Genomic DNA, 14,099 nt, shown 5'->3' with positions numbered 1-14,099 from the left:
TAAGACAAGCGAACGGCTAGGCTAGCTGAGTGTAGCTTTACAAGTAATAAATCAACTACTTCTCTTGTTGTGCAGACCGCCGATTACTTTAACAATGAGGCTAAGAGCAACCACAATGTTTTATCTACCAACTAGCTGAAATATTGTAGAGGTGGTATATAAAGCAATCCATAAATGAAGGTATTTTATTATAGGTTGCCTATAAGGAAAAACAAATAGTTCTCTCTACTTTCTCTCTCGCTCGCTCTCTCTCTTTTCCTTGCCTCTCTCATATGGACTACCCACATCATATACATTGTGACAACGACAATAAGGCCTTGTTTAGTTTGCAAAATTTTTTGTTTTTGGGTACTGTAGCATTTCGTTTTTATTTGACAAATATTGTCCAATCACGGAGTAACTAGGCTCAAAAGATATATCTCACAAATTACAGGTAAACTGTGTAGTTAGTTTTTATTTTCTACTAGCCTCCAGCGTAGGCGGATCCGGAAAACGCTTGTAGAAATATGTTAGCAACCGCCTGTATAGTGTGCCAATGTACTAGTGATGCATGCGACCAAAGATTCGATGTGACGAGAAATCTTGAAAATTTTTGCGAACTAAACAAGGCCTAACTATAGCTCTTTGACATAAAAATTGTCTATATACATTGTGGTTGCTCTAAGATAACAATCCGATCTTACCATACATGTAAGGCACCACAGACTAGTTTAGGCATCGTTGGGTCTGTAGGACCTAGAGCGATTCCTACCATGAATGCTTATCTAATTTATATAACCTTTGATCAGTTGGAACGATTTTTGGGTAAATCTTATTCAACCGAATGATCCTTTAACACATCTTATTATAACATAAATATTAGTTATTTCACGTAACTGAACAGTATTTCCCACCGGATGATATGCATCGATCAATTCCAATCAAGCTATGGACGATCTGACATTATTGTCTAGTAGCTTGTTCATAGTGGAGAAAAGGGTTAGAGAACAATAATCCGGCGGTAAAAAACATCAAGGTTGGTAGCATGAATTGATGGTGGTGGCAACTGGCATACTTTTATGAATTTGTGACAATCTTTAGTTGACAAACTAGTTTCATTTTTTCAACGAATCTCTGCAGTCTGTACTGCACTGTCTCACCTTGCATTGGAATGATGGATCAATGTGAGTGAGGCCCAAAGAATTCGGCCTGGCCCATCCTGGCCCGGCCTGGCCATATGGGTCTACTTCTTGATGCCCTCATCGGCCCATCCGTTGTTGTCCGCCTGTCGCCAACGGAATCGAAGAACGGAAGAAAATAGGCTGATCCAGTTGCATATATATATAGTCCAAAATTGATGTGTACTACTCTATTTATTCAAGAAAACCCAAAAAAGCTTATATAATTTAAGAGCCCTTTTATGATAAGCTAGAACTTGATTCAAGACACTGCTGTAGCTGCAATGCATGCAAATCTAAAAATTATTAGTAAGAATTGCTATAGCATGTAGTAGTAGGGTCTGTCTACTAAAAACTCAAGTGATTTACGTCTTGATGTCACGCGAGTGACACATGACTCAAAATCACTCGATTCCACAGACAAACAAGAATCGAGTGATTTTAATATAGGAATCACCCGATTTTGAAAAAGGAAAATATGCAAATCCAAAGGCCAGAAACAACAAAAAATAAAAGATAAAATTTTTAAAAAATATATACATAATTTTTCTATGTAGGACAAATTGAAAGAAATTTAAAAAAAGAAAGAAAGACAAATTACAAAAAATACATTTGTTTCTATGTAAGGCAAAATAAATTAAATTATAAAAAAATAAAGAAAGACAAATTACAGATTGCACATAGACCAAAATAAATTACAACACTAAAAAAAATTACACTGAGCATTCCTATGTAAAAAATAAAATGAATGACTGTAATTATAGTATAAAGAATCTGATGTGAGCCTGAGCCCATTCCTTATATCTAATTAGAAAAGGCCCAAGAAAAACGCCCAACTAAGGCCTTGTTTAGTTCCAAAATTTTTTTATAAAATAAACACTGTAGCACTTTCATTTGTATTTGATAAATATTTTCTAATCATGGATTAACTAGGCTCAAAAAATTTGTCTCACAAATTACAAGCAAACTATGTAATTAATAATTATTTTTATCTATATTTAATGCTCCATGCATGTGCCACAAGATTCGATGTGACGGAGAATCTTGATTTTTTTGCAAAATATTTTGAAACTAAACAAGGCCTAACTGTAGAGCCAGATGAAAAAAGAAAGGGCCCAAATACAAAGCCTAATTGCACATAGAACAAGGACAACTATAGTTCACACCAAGAACCAAAAACTTTTCAAGATTTTTCTGTCACATCAAATCTTACGACACATATATAGAGCATTAAATATAGATAAAAACAAAAATTAATTGCATAGTTTGCCTGTAAATTACGAGATGAATCTTTTGAGTCTACTTACTCTATAATTGAACAATGTTTGTCAAATAAAAACGAAAGTGCTACAGTACATCAATCTAAAAATTTTTGGGAACTAAACAAGACCTGTGTCGAAACGTATCTTCTGGAAATAAAAGCAGCGGAAATGAGGGCTCTTGTCCAAACCAGAACATAAGGCGTGGCTCCCCAAAAATCTATAGGTGCCGACAAGATGGCCCCACATGTCAGACAAAGACCAAACCAAAGAAGAAAGAACGACACAGATGATAACACAAAAGAGAAATCGGAGGGCTGCCAGAATCAAGTGACAGAAGTAAATGAATTGCTCGAGTGAGACACAGATTTAGAAGTAAAGGAATTGCTCGAGTGAGACACAGATTTACCGTAGTAAAAACCCTGGTGTCAAGTAAACCAAAACAGAGAGAAGCACCTGCTTCAGTATTTTGCAAGGAGCTCATAAAGATTTATGTGTGTAATAACATAATTACCTGATCTTACAAAGTGACATTTCAGAACATTTTATTAATTTATTTTCATTGGGTTTCACAATACGTATATACGTACATGCACTCGCCTCCCCTTTCAATGCGTGTGTACACTCTACGTCTATAACGTTACTGTCAGTCGCCCGTTTCAATACAATCACGCAACATAAAACCCACAAACCGACCAAAGGAAAACAGCAAGAAAACTAGACGTCCGCAAAGATGATGCGTCACAAACTCACAATTCACCACAACATACATACATACATACATACAAGCCCTGCAGATTGCACTGCTACACATTTCACCACTGCCAGTTTGCCAGACGCGCGCGCTAGCTTGCGGCCGCAGCTTCAAGAACGGGCGCGAAGAAGTAGATGTCGTCGAGCCGGTCGTTGGTCGGCGAGTTGCCGCCATACACCAGCAGCCCTTGCCGGCCATCCTTCTCCCCCGCCGCGAACGCGCACCACCCGCGTGGCCCGGGGTGCTGCTGCTGCTCCGCCTCCGCCTCCGCCTTGTCGTCGTCGTCCACCAGCCGCGTCCACGCGCGGGTCTCCGTGTCGAGCGCGAACGCCTCGGCCGAGAACTTGCCGGCGCCGAGGTGTCCGAGGTCGCTGGGATCCACCTCGCCGCCAAACACCACGACGTGCCGCCCGATCCCGGCGCCGCAGAACACGCTCCGTGGGCTCGGCCTGTCGCCCGTGGTCTCCACCACAGCCCACGCCCGTGTCGCCGGGTCGTAGCAGTGCACGTCGTCCATCTCCTCGCCGGAGAACCCGTACACCACCCACACCTTCCCGCCGGCGACTGCCAGCCCCGGCCCGCCGCGCGGGCGGCACGCCTCCCCCGGCGACGGCAGCTCCTCCCACCTCCCACTCGCCACGTCGTACGCCCACAGGTCGTTCAGGCGCCCGGCGTCGCCGCACCCGCCGAACACGTACACCCGCCCTCCCTCCGCGTCCGCCACCATGGAGTGGTAGCTCCGGTGCGGCGGCCCGCCGCCGGAGGAGGACAGGAGCGTCCACGCCCGCGTCGCCGTGTCGAAGGCGTAGAGCTCGTTCAGCTCCTTGTGCTCCAGGTCCCGCCCGCCGAACGTGTACACCGTGCCGCCCACGGCCGCCATGGTCACCCCGACGCGCGGCGGGGGCACGTCGCCCGTGGCGTCGTCGAGGGCGGACCAGGTCTGGGTGCCGAGGTCGAACGCGTACATGGTGTTGTCCACCGGCACGCGCGGGGTGAACTCGCCGCCGAATGAGTAGGCCGTGTGCCCCACCAGAGTGATGGAGTGGGAGCTTCGTGCTCCAGGGCCGCCACCCTTCTGCTCCATCTGGGTGGGTTTTACAAGCATTGCAAATCGCAATTGCAAGCATAAATAAGTGAGAACATCCATACTCAATCTTCCCTGCCTGAATATCTAATTTCACAAAGAAGTTAAGCTCAAGAATGCCCCCCCCCCCCCCCCCCCAACTCAATCGAAAATTGAGGCTTCAATTTTGCAGAAAAGGAATCAGAATTTCAAGAAGTTAAGCTCAAGCAGTCCCCCCTTTGTAGATATTAGATTACAAGATAATTCCCCCACAATTCGAATATGATTCCAGCTAAAGAAGCCCGAAAGTGATACTATCACCGACTGATCACAACTAACTTGTAAACTTGAAGGTTATCCTTCCGCGAATCAAAGTCAACCCTAAATCCGACTGAAACATCAGAAACGTCTCTAAGAAAGATGCACTTGCTAGTGAGCATCCGACGGAACAACAATAAGCAGATCATAAAAAGAACTGGAGGAGGAGGAGGAAGGCTAGGGAAGCAAACCTTCACCCAGGTTCCTGCCATTGCTGCTCCCACAAAGCTCTGCTCTCCTTCAATTCCTCTGCTCTCCCGTGCTTTGGTGGCTGAACAGTGTTGATGTTGAGGGGTCCCCTGGAGTCACTTTTAAGGTGCAGAGGATGGTGGCATGCAGGAGCAGAGCAGCATGAATCTGACCATTTTTTGGGCTCTCGCTTTTCAGAGGATATCTGTCTCTTTGCTTTTGTATGTATTGTTGGGCCTTGTTTAGTTCCTAAAAAATTTTGCAAAATTTTTCAGATTTCTCGTCACATCGAATCTTTAGACGCATGCATGAAGTATTAAATATAGATGAAAATAAAAACTAATTACACAGTTTGGTCGAAATTGACGAGACGAATCTTTTGAGCCTAGTTAGTCCATAATTGGACAATTTTTATCAAATACAAACGAAAACGCTACAGTGTCGATTTTGCAAAATTTTTTGGAACTAAACAAGGCCCCGGTTTAGACGTGGACATTGTTTGGTGTTTTGTGGGGGCAGGTGTCCACTGGACGTGGACGTGACGTGCGTTGCGGCACGGACGAGCACCCAAATGATTTTGTGTAAACTGTGTGTATCAGGCTTTGTTTAGTTCCAAAAAATTTTGCAAAACATGAATAGTAACATTTTCGTTTGTATTTGATAAATATTATCCAATTATGGACTAACTAAGCTCAAAAGATTCGTCTCGTCAATTCCGACCAAACTGTGCAATTAGTTTTTATTTTTATTTATATTTAATACTTCATGCATACGTCTAAAGATTCGATGTGATGGGGAATCTGAAAAATTTTGTAAAATTTTTGGGTAAGTAAACAAGGCCTCAGTTGCGAGTCTGAAGCCAGCCAGCCAGTGTAACAAAGGGTGCGGTTTTATCTCCAATTCCAAGTGTTCCATTGCTTGGAGTTTACCGATGTAGGTTAGCTTCTTCGTCCACATCTCAGGCAGCAGTTCTCCCGACCAGGGCCTTTTTAGATCCGATTTTTTTTTTTTGGATTTTGATACTGTAGCATTTTTGCTTTTATTTGACAAATATTATCCAATCATAGAGTAACTATGCTTAAAAGATTCGTCTCGCAATTTACAGGTAGTTTTTGTTTTTATCTATATTTAATACTTCATGCATGTACCACAAGATTCGATGTGACGGAAAATCTTGAAAGGTTTTGGGGTTTTGGTGAAAGTAAACAAGACCCATGTTAAAACATGGATAAACTTCCCGTCAGACTCCTAATGGAAGTTGACACCGGTGGCAACTGAAGGGTTTTGGTACGAGGTACACTACTACTTCCTAATTCTGCTCCTTGTATGGAGGGAACGTGAGTTGGAGCTTCGAAATCTTTTTTTTTTGGTTTTGTATAGACTATGGAAGGAGAATGATATTTTAAATAGTGGCACACAAAGAAAGTTTAAGAATTCCAATGACATAAATAGCATACTTTTTGTTATTGGCATTGAAAATTTTAACTTTATATTATTATTATTTTTAATGTTAACTCTATATTATTATGTCACTTTGTGCACATGGCACTCAAACAAATGAAATGTTTCCATCATATCACCTTTACATGGCATGGAAAAATATAACTTGAGTCGATGAAGCCTTTAGATCTTTTCACATAAAAATAATGTCATGTGTTTGCCTACAACAGTTCCATTATATATATAAAACAGATTACAGATATGTGTGTCGTCATATACGAAGTGTTTAGATTGAAATGGTGCGTAATTAGTGCTATGGTCAGCAATCAAAATGTTGGTATTTAGAGTACCTATTGAGGAGCTCAAAATATGAAATCATAGAGTTACCCCCCTGTCCCTATTCTCTATGGAACTAGAAGAGTTGCTTGGCTCAAAGTAGTCGCAAACACCTTTAAGATAGTAAAATTCTGTTTCAACTCCGTCTATAATCTCGAACGACTACTCTACGAGAGTATATGAACTATGGGGATCTGGTTGGATCCAATAGATGCTAATAGTTTAGGTAGTTATTAACAGCAACTCCAAGAGAGTTGATAAAAATGGATGGCTAAATTCAAGATTTAGCCAACCCCTAAAATAGAAAATCATGTAAAAAACAAAAATCTCTAACAGTCTTTCTATACAACAAATCATATGGTTAGCGGGACATGCAAGCTATATTTAACATGCGAGAACTCCGGGATAGATGATTTGCTATTTTAGCAAACCAAATACAATAGTTGTTGGACTCTCTTTTCTCTCCTAAAATAGTCAAATATAGAATACATGACATGAATAGCTCTTCTCTTGGAGTTGCTCTAATAGCTCATATCTAATGAGCTAATTATTACTAGCATCTAACTATTAGCTACATGGATCCAAACAGGACCGGCCTTAGAATATCATCAAGCTGTTGGCGGTTGGAGACTTCCCATGCATAGTGCATTAGCAAGGATTTGGTTCCATCAAAGATTGGTTCCATCAAAGATTTAGTTCCTTTCGTTCCTTTCTGTAGAACGAAAGGAACTGAACAATTTTAACCGTCACCGCTCTTCCGTACAAGACATCATTTGTAAGATCAAGGATGAGGGAAGGCTTTGGTGCGCCGCAGGAGCTAAACACCTAAGAGAAATTGTCCCATCTATGTGATTCTGCATATGCTTCTTGAGCTATGCTTGTGCTAGCCGCTCTTCCTGAGGTAAAACAAAATTTTAGAAAAATATGAAAAATAGAGCATGATTTTAGAAAAATATAAAGCCTCTTTTAATCTGAGATAAAATATTTTTTTAGGATTAAACCATTTTGTGATTTTAAATTTTCATAAAATTTCAAAATAAATCTATTTCCTATTCGTTTTACTTCCTTAAACTATCAACAAAGTCCAACTGGTCCTTGTACTTGTTAACTTAGTGTCACTCAGAAAGATCATAGTCCAAATCTATATAGCTTTAATTAAAATTATCAAGAGGGGGAAAAAAAATCAGGTTTTATGAATCCGTGGAGTAAATGAGAATCGAAGAATCACGAAAGCTGAGGAGAAAAGCCTTTTTTTCCCGTTACTTAGGCCTTATTCAGTTCCCAATAAGTTTTGCCAAAATTTTTAAATTTTCTATCATATCAAATCTTGCGGCATATGCATGGAGTATTAAATATAAATGAAAATAAAAATTAATTACACAGTTTATCTGTAATTTGTAAGACGAATACTCTAAATCTACTTAATTTATAATTAAACAATATTCCTTAAATATAAATAAAAATACTACTGTATGAAATCCCAAATTTTACCAACTGAACAAGGCTTTAACAAGCCCCTGGCCCAATCGGCAGATACAATTGGGCCGAGGCTACCGGAGCCCCCACGTGTCCTCACCAACGGCTCTTTCTCTCTCTCCCTTCCCCTCTCGCAGTTTCCAACGGTCAAAATCATCCCCGTCTCTCTCTAGAAAAAAAGAAAAAAAAAATCTGCGGAATCAATCGCAATCACACGCGCAGGCGCAGCGCACAGAGGCGAGTGAGGGCATGGCCAGGAGGGGAGCGCCGGCGAAGGGCACCTGGAGGCCGAGGAGGAAACCCTCGCACGCGCACGCGGACGTCGACCGCGACGGCGATGGCACGGAAGGCGGGCGCGCGCCGCCAAAGGGAAACGGAGCTGCCGCTGCGGCCGGCGGCGGCGGCGGCGGCGGGTTCTTCTGCTGCTACCTGCTCCGGTCCCTCTGCCCGCGCAGCAAGAGCCGAACCTACATCGGCTTCACGGTGAACCCGCGGCGGCGGATCCGGCAGCACAACGGGGAGATCGTCAGCGGCGCGTGGCGGACCCGGCGCGGCCGGCCCTGGGAGATGGTGCTCTGCATCTACGGCTTCCCCTCCAACGTCGCCGCCCTCCAGGTACGCGCCCCCCTATCCTGGTTGGTCTCTGCCTCCGTCTTCTTGGACGGAAAACATCGCTATGTTCTCTTGTGTGCTGATCTGAATAGAGCTTCTGTTTCCTCTGCAGTTCGAGTGGGCGTGGCAGCACCCGACGGAGTCCCTCGCCGTGCGCAAGGCCGCCGCCGAATTCAAGTCGCTCAGCGGCATCGGCAACAAGGTCAAGCTCGCCTACACCATGCTCAACCTCCCCTCATGGGAAAAGTAAGCAAAAGCCGTTTCCTTTGATCTCCGTTCCTGTCTCTGCATTCATCTGTACACTGATGTGGAGCCGTTTCCTTTGATCAGTCTGAACCTGGCGGTGAACTTTTTCTCCTCGAAGAACACCAAGTTCACCGCCGGCTGTCCGTCGCTGCCGAGCCAGATGAAGACCGTCGTCTGTGCGATGGAGGATCTGCAGTGCCAGCAGGCCGACGGCCCATCATCTGAGGAGGATGGCAATGACATCCGTGACCCTGAGGAGCCCCAAGACAATGACGAAGAACTATCTGATTCGTCTCTCCGAGATGGATACTCATATTCTGACCATTGTTTCCAGCAACCGTCCTCTGATGATCAAGTGCAGCCAATGGACGAGCAAACCGGTACTGCTGGTTCTGATGTCGAGGATGACTTAGCTGACGAGCTCGCTCCTGCAATGGGATGGAGCCAACTCCTTGAAGCAAGAAGAGAGTTGAATGGACCAAGAACATCGCCTCTGTGTTCCTTGAGCCCGTGCAGCGAGGATGTCGGATTGGAAGAAGGGTCAGGACTGATGTCTCCATTGTTGATGCCCAATGCTAGTTCAGATGATGATGATGGCCGTGGCCGCCGTATCCTCTATGGAAACGATGTGGTGGACCTGGTTACCCCGACTCCAGTAGGCCGGCTACCGAGAAGAGACTGCGTTTCCAGCATTTGCCCAAAGATCATTGATCTGACGTCCTCGCCTATTGTCATTCAGTTGTAGCGCCTTGCTGCATTGCAGTGTACTAAATGTATCTTGTAATGGCTTTAAAAAAATATATCTTGTAGTAGTGACACTATTTTGGTGTCATACCATGAATTGAATGAATAAGTTAAAATAGCGTAAGATAGGTACGCACATGAGCATCAACATTCTTGTGCGACAAGCTTGCGAAAAGTATTTCAGCAAGCATATGAATCGAAGTATCTACGAAGCTATCATAATTCTCAATCAAGATGTGATTACATTGCTCTTCTCTTGAAATTTTACCGAATTACTATCTTTTTCGGTGGCGTGATGCCTTTTCTTTTCAGTTCATCTGTTTCAGATGAGCAAACAACACAGTACTGTTCACTTGGCTGATGGTTTACAAGGTTAGGAATGAAGGTAAAGTTTATTTTACCTCTGAGGGCATATACCCTCACTCTCTTATCCATTGGATTCGCTTTGAAAAATGTGCAAACATACATCTCAATGCGAAACTGCTTTGAGATGTGTGTTTGCACACTTCTCAAAACGAATCCAATGGGTGGAAGAGTAATGACATGTGCCCTTAAGGCAAAAAAAAAACAGACTTCCAGGAATGAAACCAGGTATACAACCTCAATATGGAACCTGATATGCTAGCGCCAAGAGCCAAAATCATTCAGACTGTATATGCAAATACAATTCATGCTACGAAGATATACACACGTGAGATACTGAATCAATTGTTCAGCAACAGAAAAAAAAATCAAAAGGAGAAGCAAAAGGGATAATCTCTCCGTTTTAAAGTAAATTAATTTTTAAAGTTATTTTAAATCAACTACTTACGAGATTAAATTAGTATAGTTAGATACATCATAAAATATATGTTTATAAATTTAAATTGGTTTGACTTGTGTTCTACCTCTTTCTTCAATAAATATGCTGCCACATCAGCAAAATACATAAATAATATATAATTAATTGTTTTGGACTCTGTGATAGAGTCTTGCATTGTGAGTGCCCTAAGATAGAAACCATGTCTACACGAGAACCAAGACATAAAGTGATATGATTGGTTGAGAATGGAGAGAGAATGAATGTGATTGGATAAAAAAAATATTCTATAGAAACTATCCATTGGGACTATGGTTTCTATATATAGTGTCTATATATCGCCATAGTGTTAGCACGGGCAATATATAGTGTCTATAATTAGACATAATCATTCTGGATGATGATGAGCTGGAGGTGTGTGAGAAGCAGACAGAGAGATTGATCATGAGAGTTCCTAGAACACCAAATAGAATGTACAAAATTGAGTTGAAGACTGTTGAGTTGGATTTTCTTTTGACTATAATTGAGGACCAAGCATGGCTTTGGCATGGGAGACTTGGGCATGTGAATTTCAGAGTTCTGAAACAATTGGCAAGTAAGGAGATGGCTAGAGGAGTTCCTTGGTTGACCATCCTGACCAAGTCTGCAGTGACTGTCTCGCAGCCAAGCAGACTAGGTTGCATTTCCCAAGGCAACAAAGTGGCATGCAGAGGAGAAGTTGTCACTGGTATATGTTGATTTGTGTGGGCCAATTACACCAAAGATAGCAGGTGACAACAGATACTTCATGTTGCTTGTTGATGACCACTCAAGGTGGATGGAGGTGTTTCCATTGAAGAACAAGGACCAAGTAGTTGATGCTTTTGTCAAGTACAAGGCTGAAGTGGAGAACTTCACTGGAAAAAGCATCAAGACGCTCAGATCTGACAGAGGAGGGGAATTCCTTGCTGGGGTGTTTGCAGGAGTATGTGAACAAGCAGGAATTAAAAGGCAACTCACAGCCCCATATACACTCACAGCCCCATAGGATGTGTGTGTGTGTGTTGAATCACTGGTTAAGCGTTTTTGTACGCATCACCAAAAACCACTGAAAAGGGGTAGTGTCATCACCCTGTCGCCAGAGCGACATTGCCTGAGTTCTTCTTGTTCTTCATTTGTTTGTCATTTTCGTTTGATCCAATCCACCATACAGCACGCAATTGTGATCCTGCTCTTACAGCAGAGCAGCTGTCCAAAGTAAGGTCAATTGATGTCTTTGGCAAGGTGAAGTCGATACCGCCCCTGTCGAGCTTTCGTGTCCTGCGTGTGTTGGAGGTAGATGACTGCTCTAGTCTGGATAGCAATCATCCCAATGATCTTGGCAAGTTCTGTCTCCTGAGATTTCTGCGACTGCAGGATTTCAATGACACAAAGCTACCCGAGAGGATTGGCGAGCTAGAGTTGCTGGATACATTGGACATAAGACAAAGTGGCAGTATCACTCCAGTGGTATTGCCAGTGTCTTTCAGTAAACTAGGAAAACTGGTCCGGCTACTCGGCACAAACGTGGAAATACCAGATGGTTTGACTCTGGAGAATATGACATTCCTACGAGATCTAGGAAGCATATGGGCTAGCTACCTTGCATGCAACCAAGTTTGGTAAACTAGAAGAACTAAAGGTCCTCAAACTTATATTTCTTCTTCTACCTTGTTTGTTTAGCTGATAAGTCATGATAGAAAATAGTGTTAATACTGCTAAAGATTAAGAATTTCTATGATGATTTTTATAACGTCACCTCGATCTGTCGCGTATAACCTTATTTCTTGTAGTGCTTCACATCCCTGGTCACGGTCATAGGTTAGTACTCGAATTGATTGTCAAGTGCCTACAATCCTTTTCCAGTTTACAAGTATTCATCCTACGGGCCCCATCAGAACTTTATGACCTTCCCATGAATTTGATGGCACAGCTTCCTTCTAGTCTGCAGACATTCACTGATGGTGGCTACTTGGAACTCCCAATACAGAAATCATTAAAGCTTCTATGGAGATTAATTGTACTATTACCTAAGCATTTTGCTGATGTGGCAAGATAATTAAGCCTTGTTTAGATCCGAAATTTTTTTAGATTTTAACACTGTAGCACTTTTGTTTTTATTTAACAAACATTGTCCAATCATGGAGTAACTAGGCTTAAAAGATTCGTCTTACGATTTACAGACAAACTGTGCAATTAGTTTTTGTTTTCATTTATATTTAATGCTCCATGCATATACCGCAAGATTCGATGTGATAGGGAATTTTGAAAAGATTTTGGATTTTGGAGTGAACTAAACAATGCCTTATTGAAGAGAAAGAACAAAAAACATAGAAACTATGTCTAAGGGCACTCACAATGAAGACTCTATCATAGAGCCTAAAATTATTTATTACCTCGAACAATGTGGACTTAGAGTCTAAATAAGACTTGGAGTCTTATTCTTTCTACCTCTTTCTTCAATAAATATGCTGCAACATCAGCAAAATACCATAAATAATATGTAACTAATTGTCTTGCACTCTGTGATAGAGTCTTGCATTGTGAGTGCCGTAAGATAGAAACCATGTCTACACGAGAACCAAGACATAAAGTGATATGATTGGTTGAGAATGAAGAGAGAATAAATATGATTGGATAAAAAATATTCTATAGAAACTATCCATTGGGACCATGATTTCTATATATAGTGTCTATATATCGCCGTAGTGTTAGCACGGGCAATATACTCGTTAGACAAAATTTGCTGTTGGTCATGCCAAGTGATGGTTCTTTGCTGGCAGACACCTATTTTCGAGCGATTTCTAAAAGACACTTAAGTTGTTGACAAATTGGTTGGTAGACACTATGCCTAACAATTTTTTTTTATATAAAATAGATATAAAAAAATCATATAAGTGTCCCAAAATTATACCATAAAATCTTCTAGACTCTACGTGATGAGAACTACACAGTAAAATATTGTTTTGCAGTGCAAATGATTATTTTGCCTCTCTTCATAAATAATCAAAGTTAACCATGATTAATTTGTTCATGTATTCGTAGGACACTAACAACCTTGGAAAAATCAGAAAATACGTACATCATCAAATCATGACTATGCTAAAAAAAATATCAGCTCAAAATAATAAAATTCATAATGGTATATTTTGCTCAACCGAGTTATAGGTTTATCTCCTGTCGAGCTTAATTGATATATTATTTTATACTATATATAGTCAGGGGTATTTTGGTTAATTAGTCTTAACTTCTGTTGTCTCAAGAAGATCCTAGATAATATTATTTTATTTTAATATAGATATTAATGTGGGGGAACCAAATTACTACAATTAAAGAGTGTTTACTCCTCTTCTCTCTCTATGCCCGTGAGATGATGGGAAGATATATATAGAAGAAGACACGCGTCTAGCTAGCTCGTGCAACAGTGCAGGCCACGACAGTGGCAGTGGGTGAGAGCACGATCCGGCGGACCTGCTCGGCGTGGGCGTGGCTGGCATATATATAGTCACGCGGCCAAGGAGCACGAGTGATTTGGGAGCGCGTGTAGGCGAGCGAGGCGCCGCACCACAGGCAGATCGAGCCAAGCGAGGCGGAGAGCTCTCGTTGCCGGCGGATCGAGCTAGTACGTGCTGGCTAGCTAGCTGTGGTGTGTGTGTCGGCTCGCAGCTGGCCGGCGAACAGGCCGGCC

The 14,099-nt window shown here is 42.1% G+C and overlaps 2 protein-coding genes across 2 annotated transcripts; one reads left to right on the top strand and one right to left on the bottom strand.

The window, feature by feature from the left end:
• Positions 2,937 to 4,919, bottom strand: LOC8078462 (nitrile-specifier protein 5). The gene is made up of 2 exons (XM_021452625.1): positions 4,743 to 4,919; positions 2,937 to 4,254 (listed from the first exon to the last, which is right to left on the bottom strand). The coding sequence occupies exons 1-2, from the start codon at positions 4,761 to 4,763 to the stop codon at positions 3,262 to 3,264; spliced, it is 1,014 nt and encodes a 337-aa protein (XP_021308300.1). The 5' UTR covers positions 4,764 to 4,919; the 3' UTR covers positions 2,937 to 3,261.
• Positions 8,158 to 9,810, top strand: LOC8078461. Its single transcript, XM_002461663.2, has 3 exons — positions 8,158 to 8,607; positions 8,717 to 8,850; positions 8,935 to 9,810. Exons 1-3 carry the CDS (start codon positions 8,242 to 8,244, stop codon positions 9,593 to 9,595), a joined length of 1,161 nt encoding a protein of 386 aa, XP_002461708.1. The 5' UTR covers positions 8,158 to 8,241; the 3' UTR covers positions 9,596 to 9,810.

The sequence above is a fragment of the Sorghum bicolor genome, chromosome 2, assembly GCF_000003195.3.
Source record: "Sorghum bicolor cultivar BTx623 chromosome 2, Sorghum_bicolor_NCBIv3, whole genome shotgun sequence".
Lineage (NCBI taxonomy): Eukaryota > Viridiplantae > Streptophyta > Magnoliopsida > Poales > Poaceae > Sorghum > Sorghum bicolor.
This window is presented reverse-complemented; position numbering and strand designations above follow the sequence as displayed.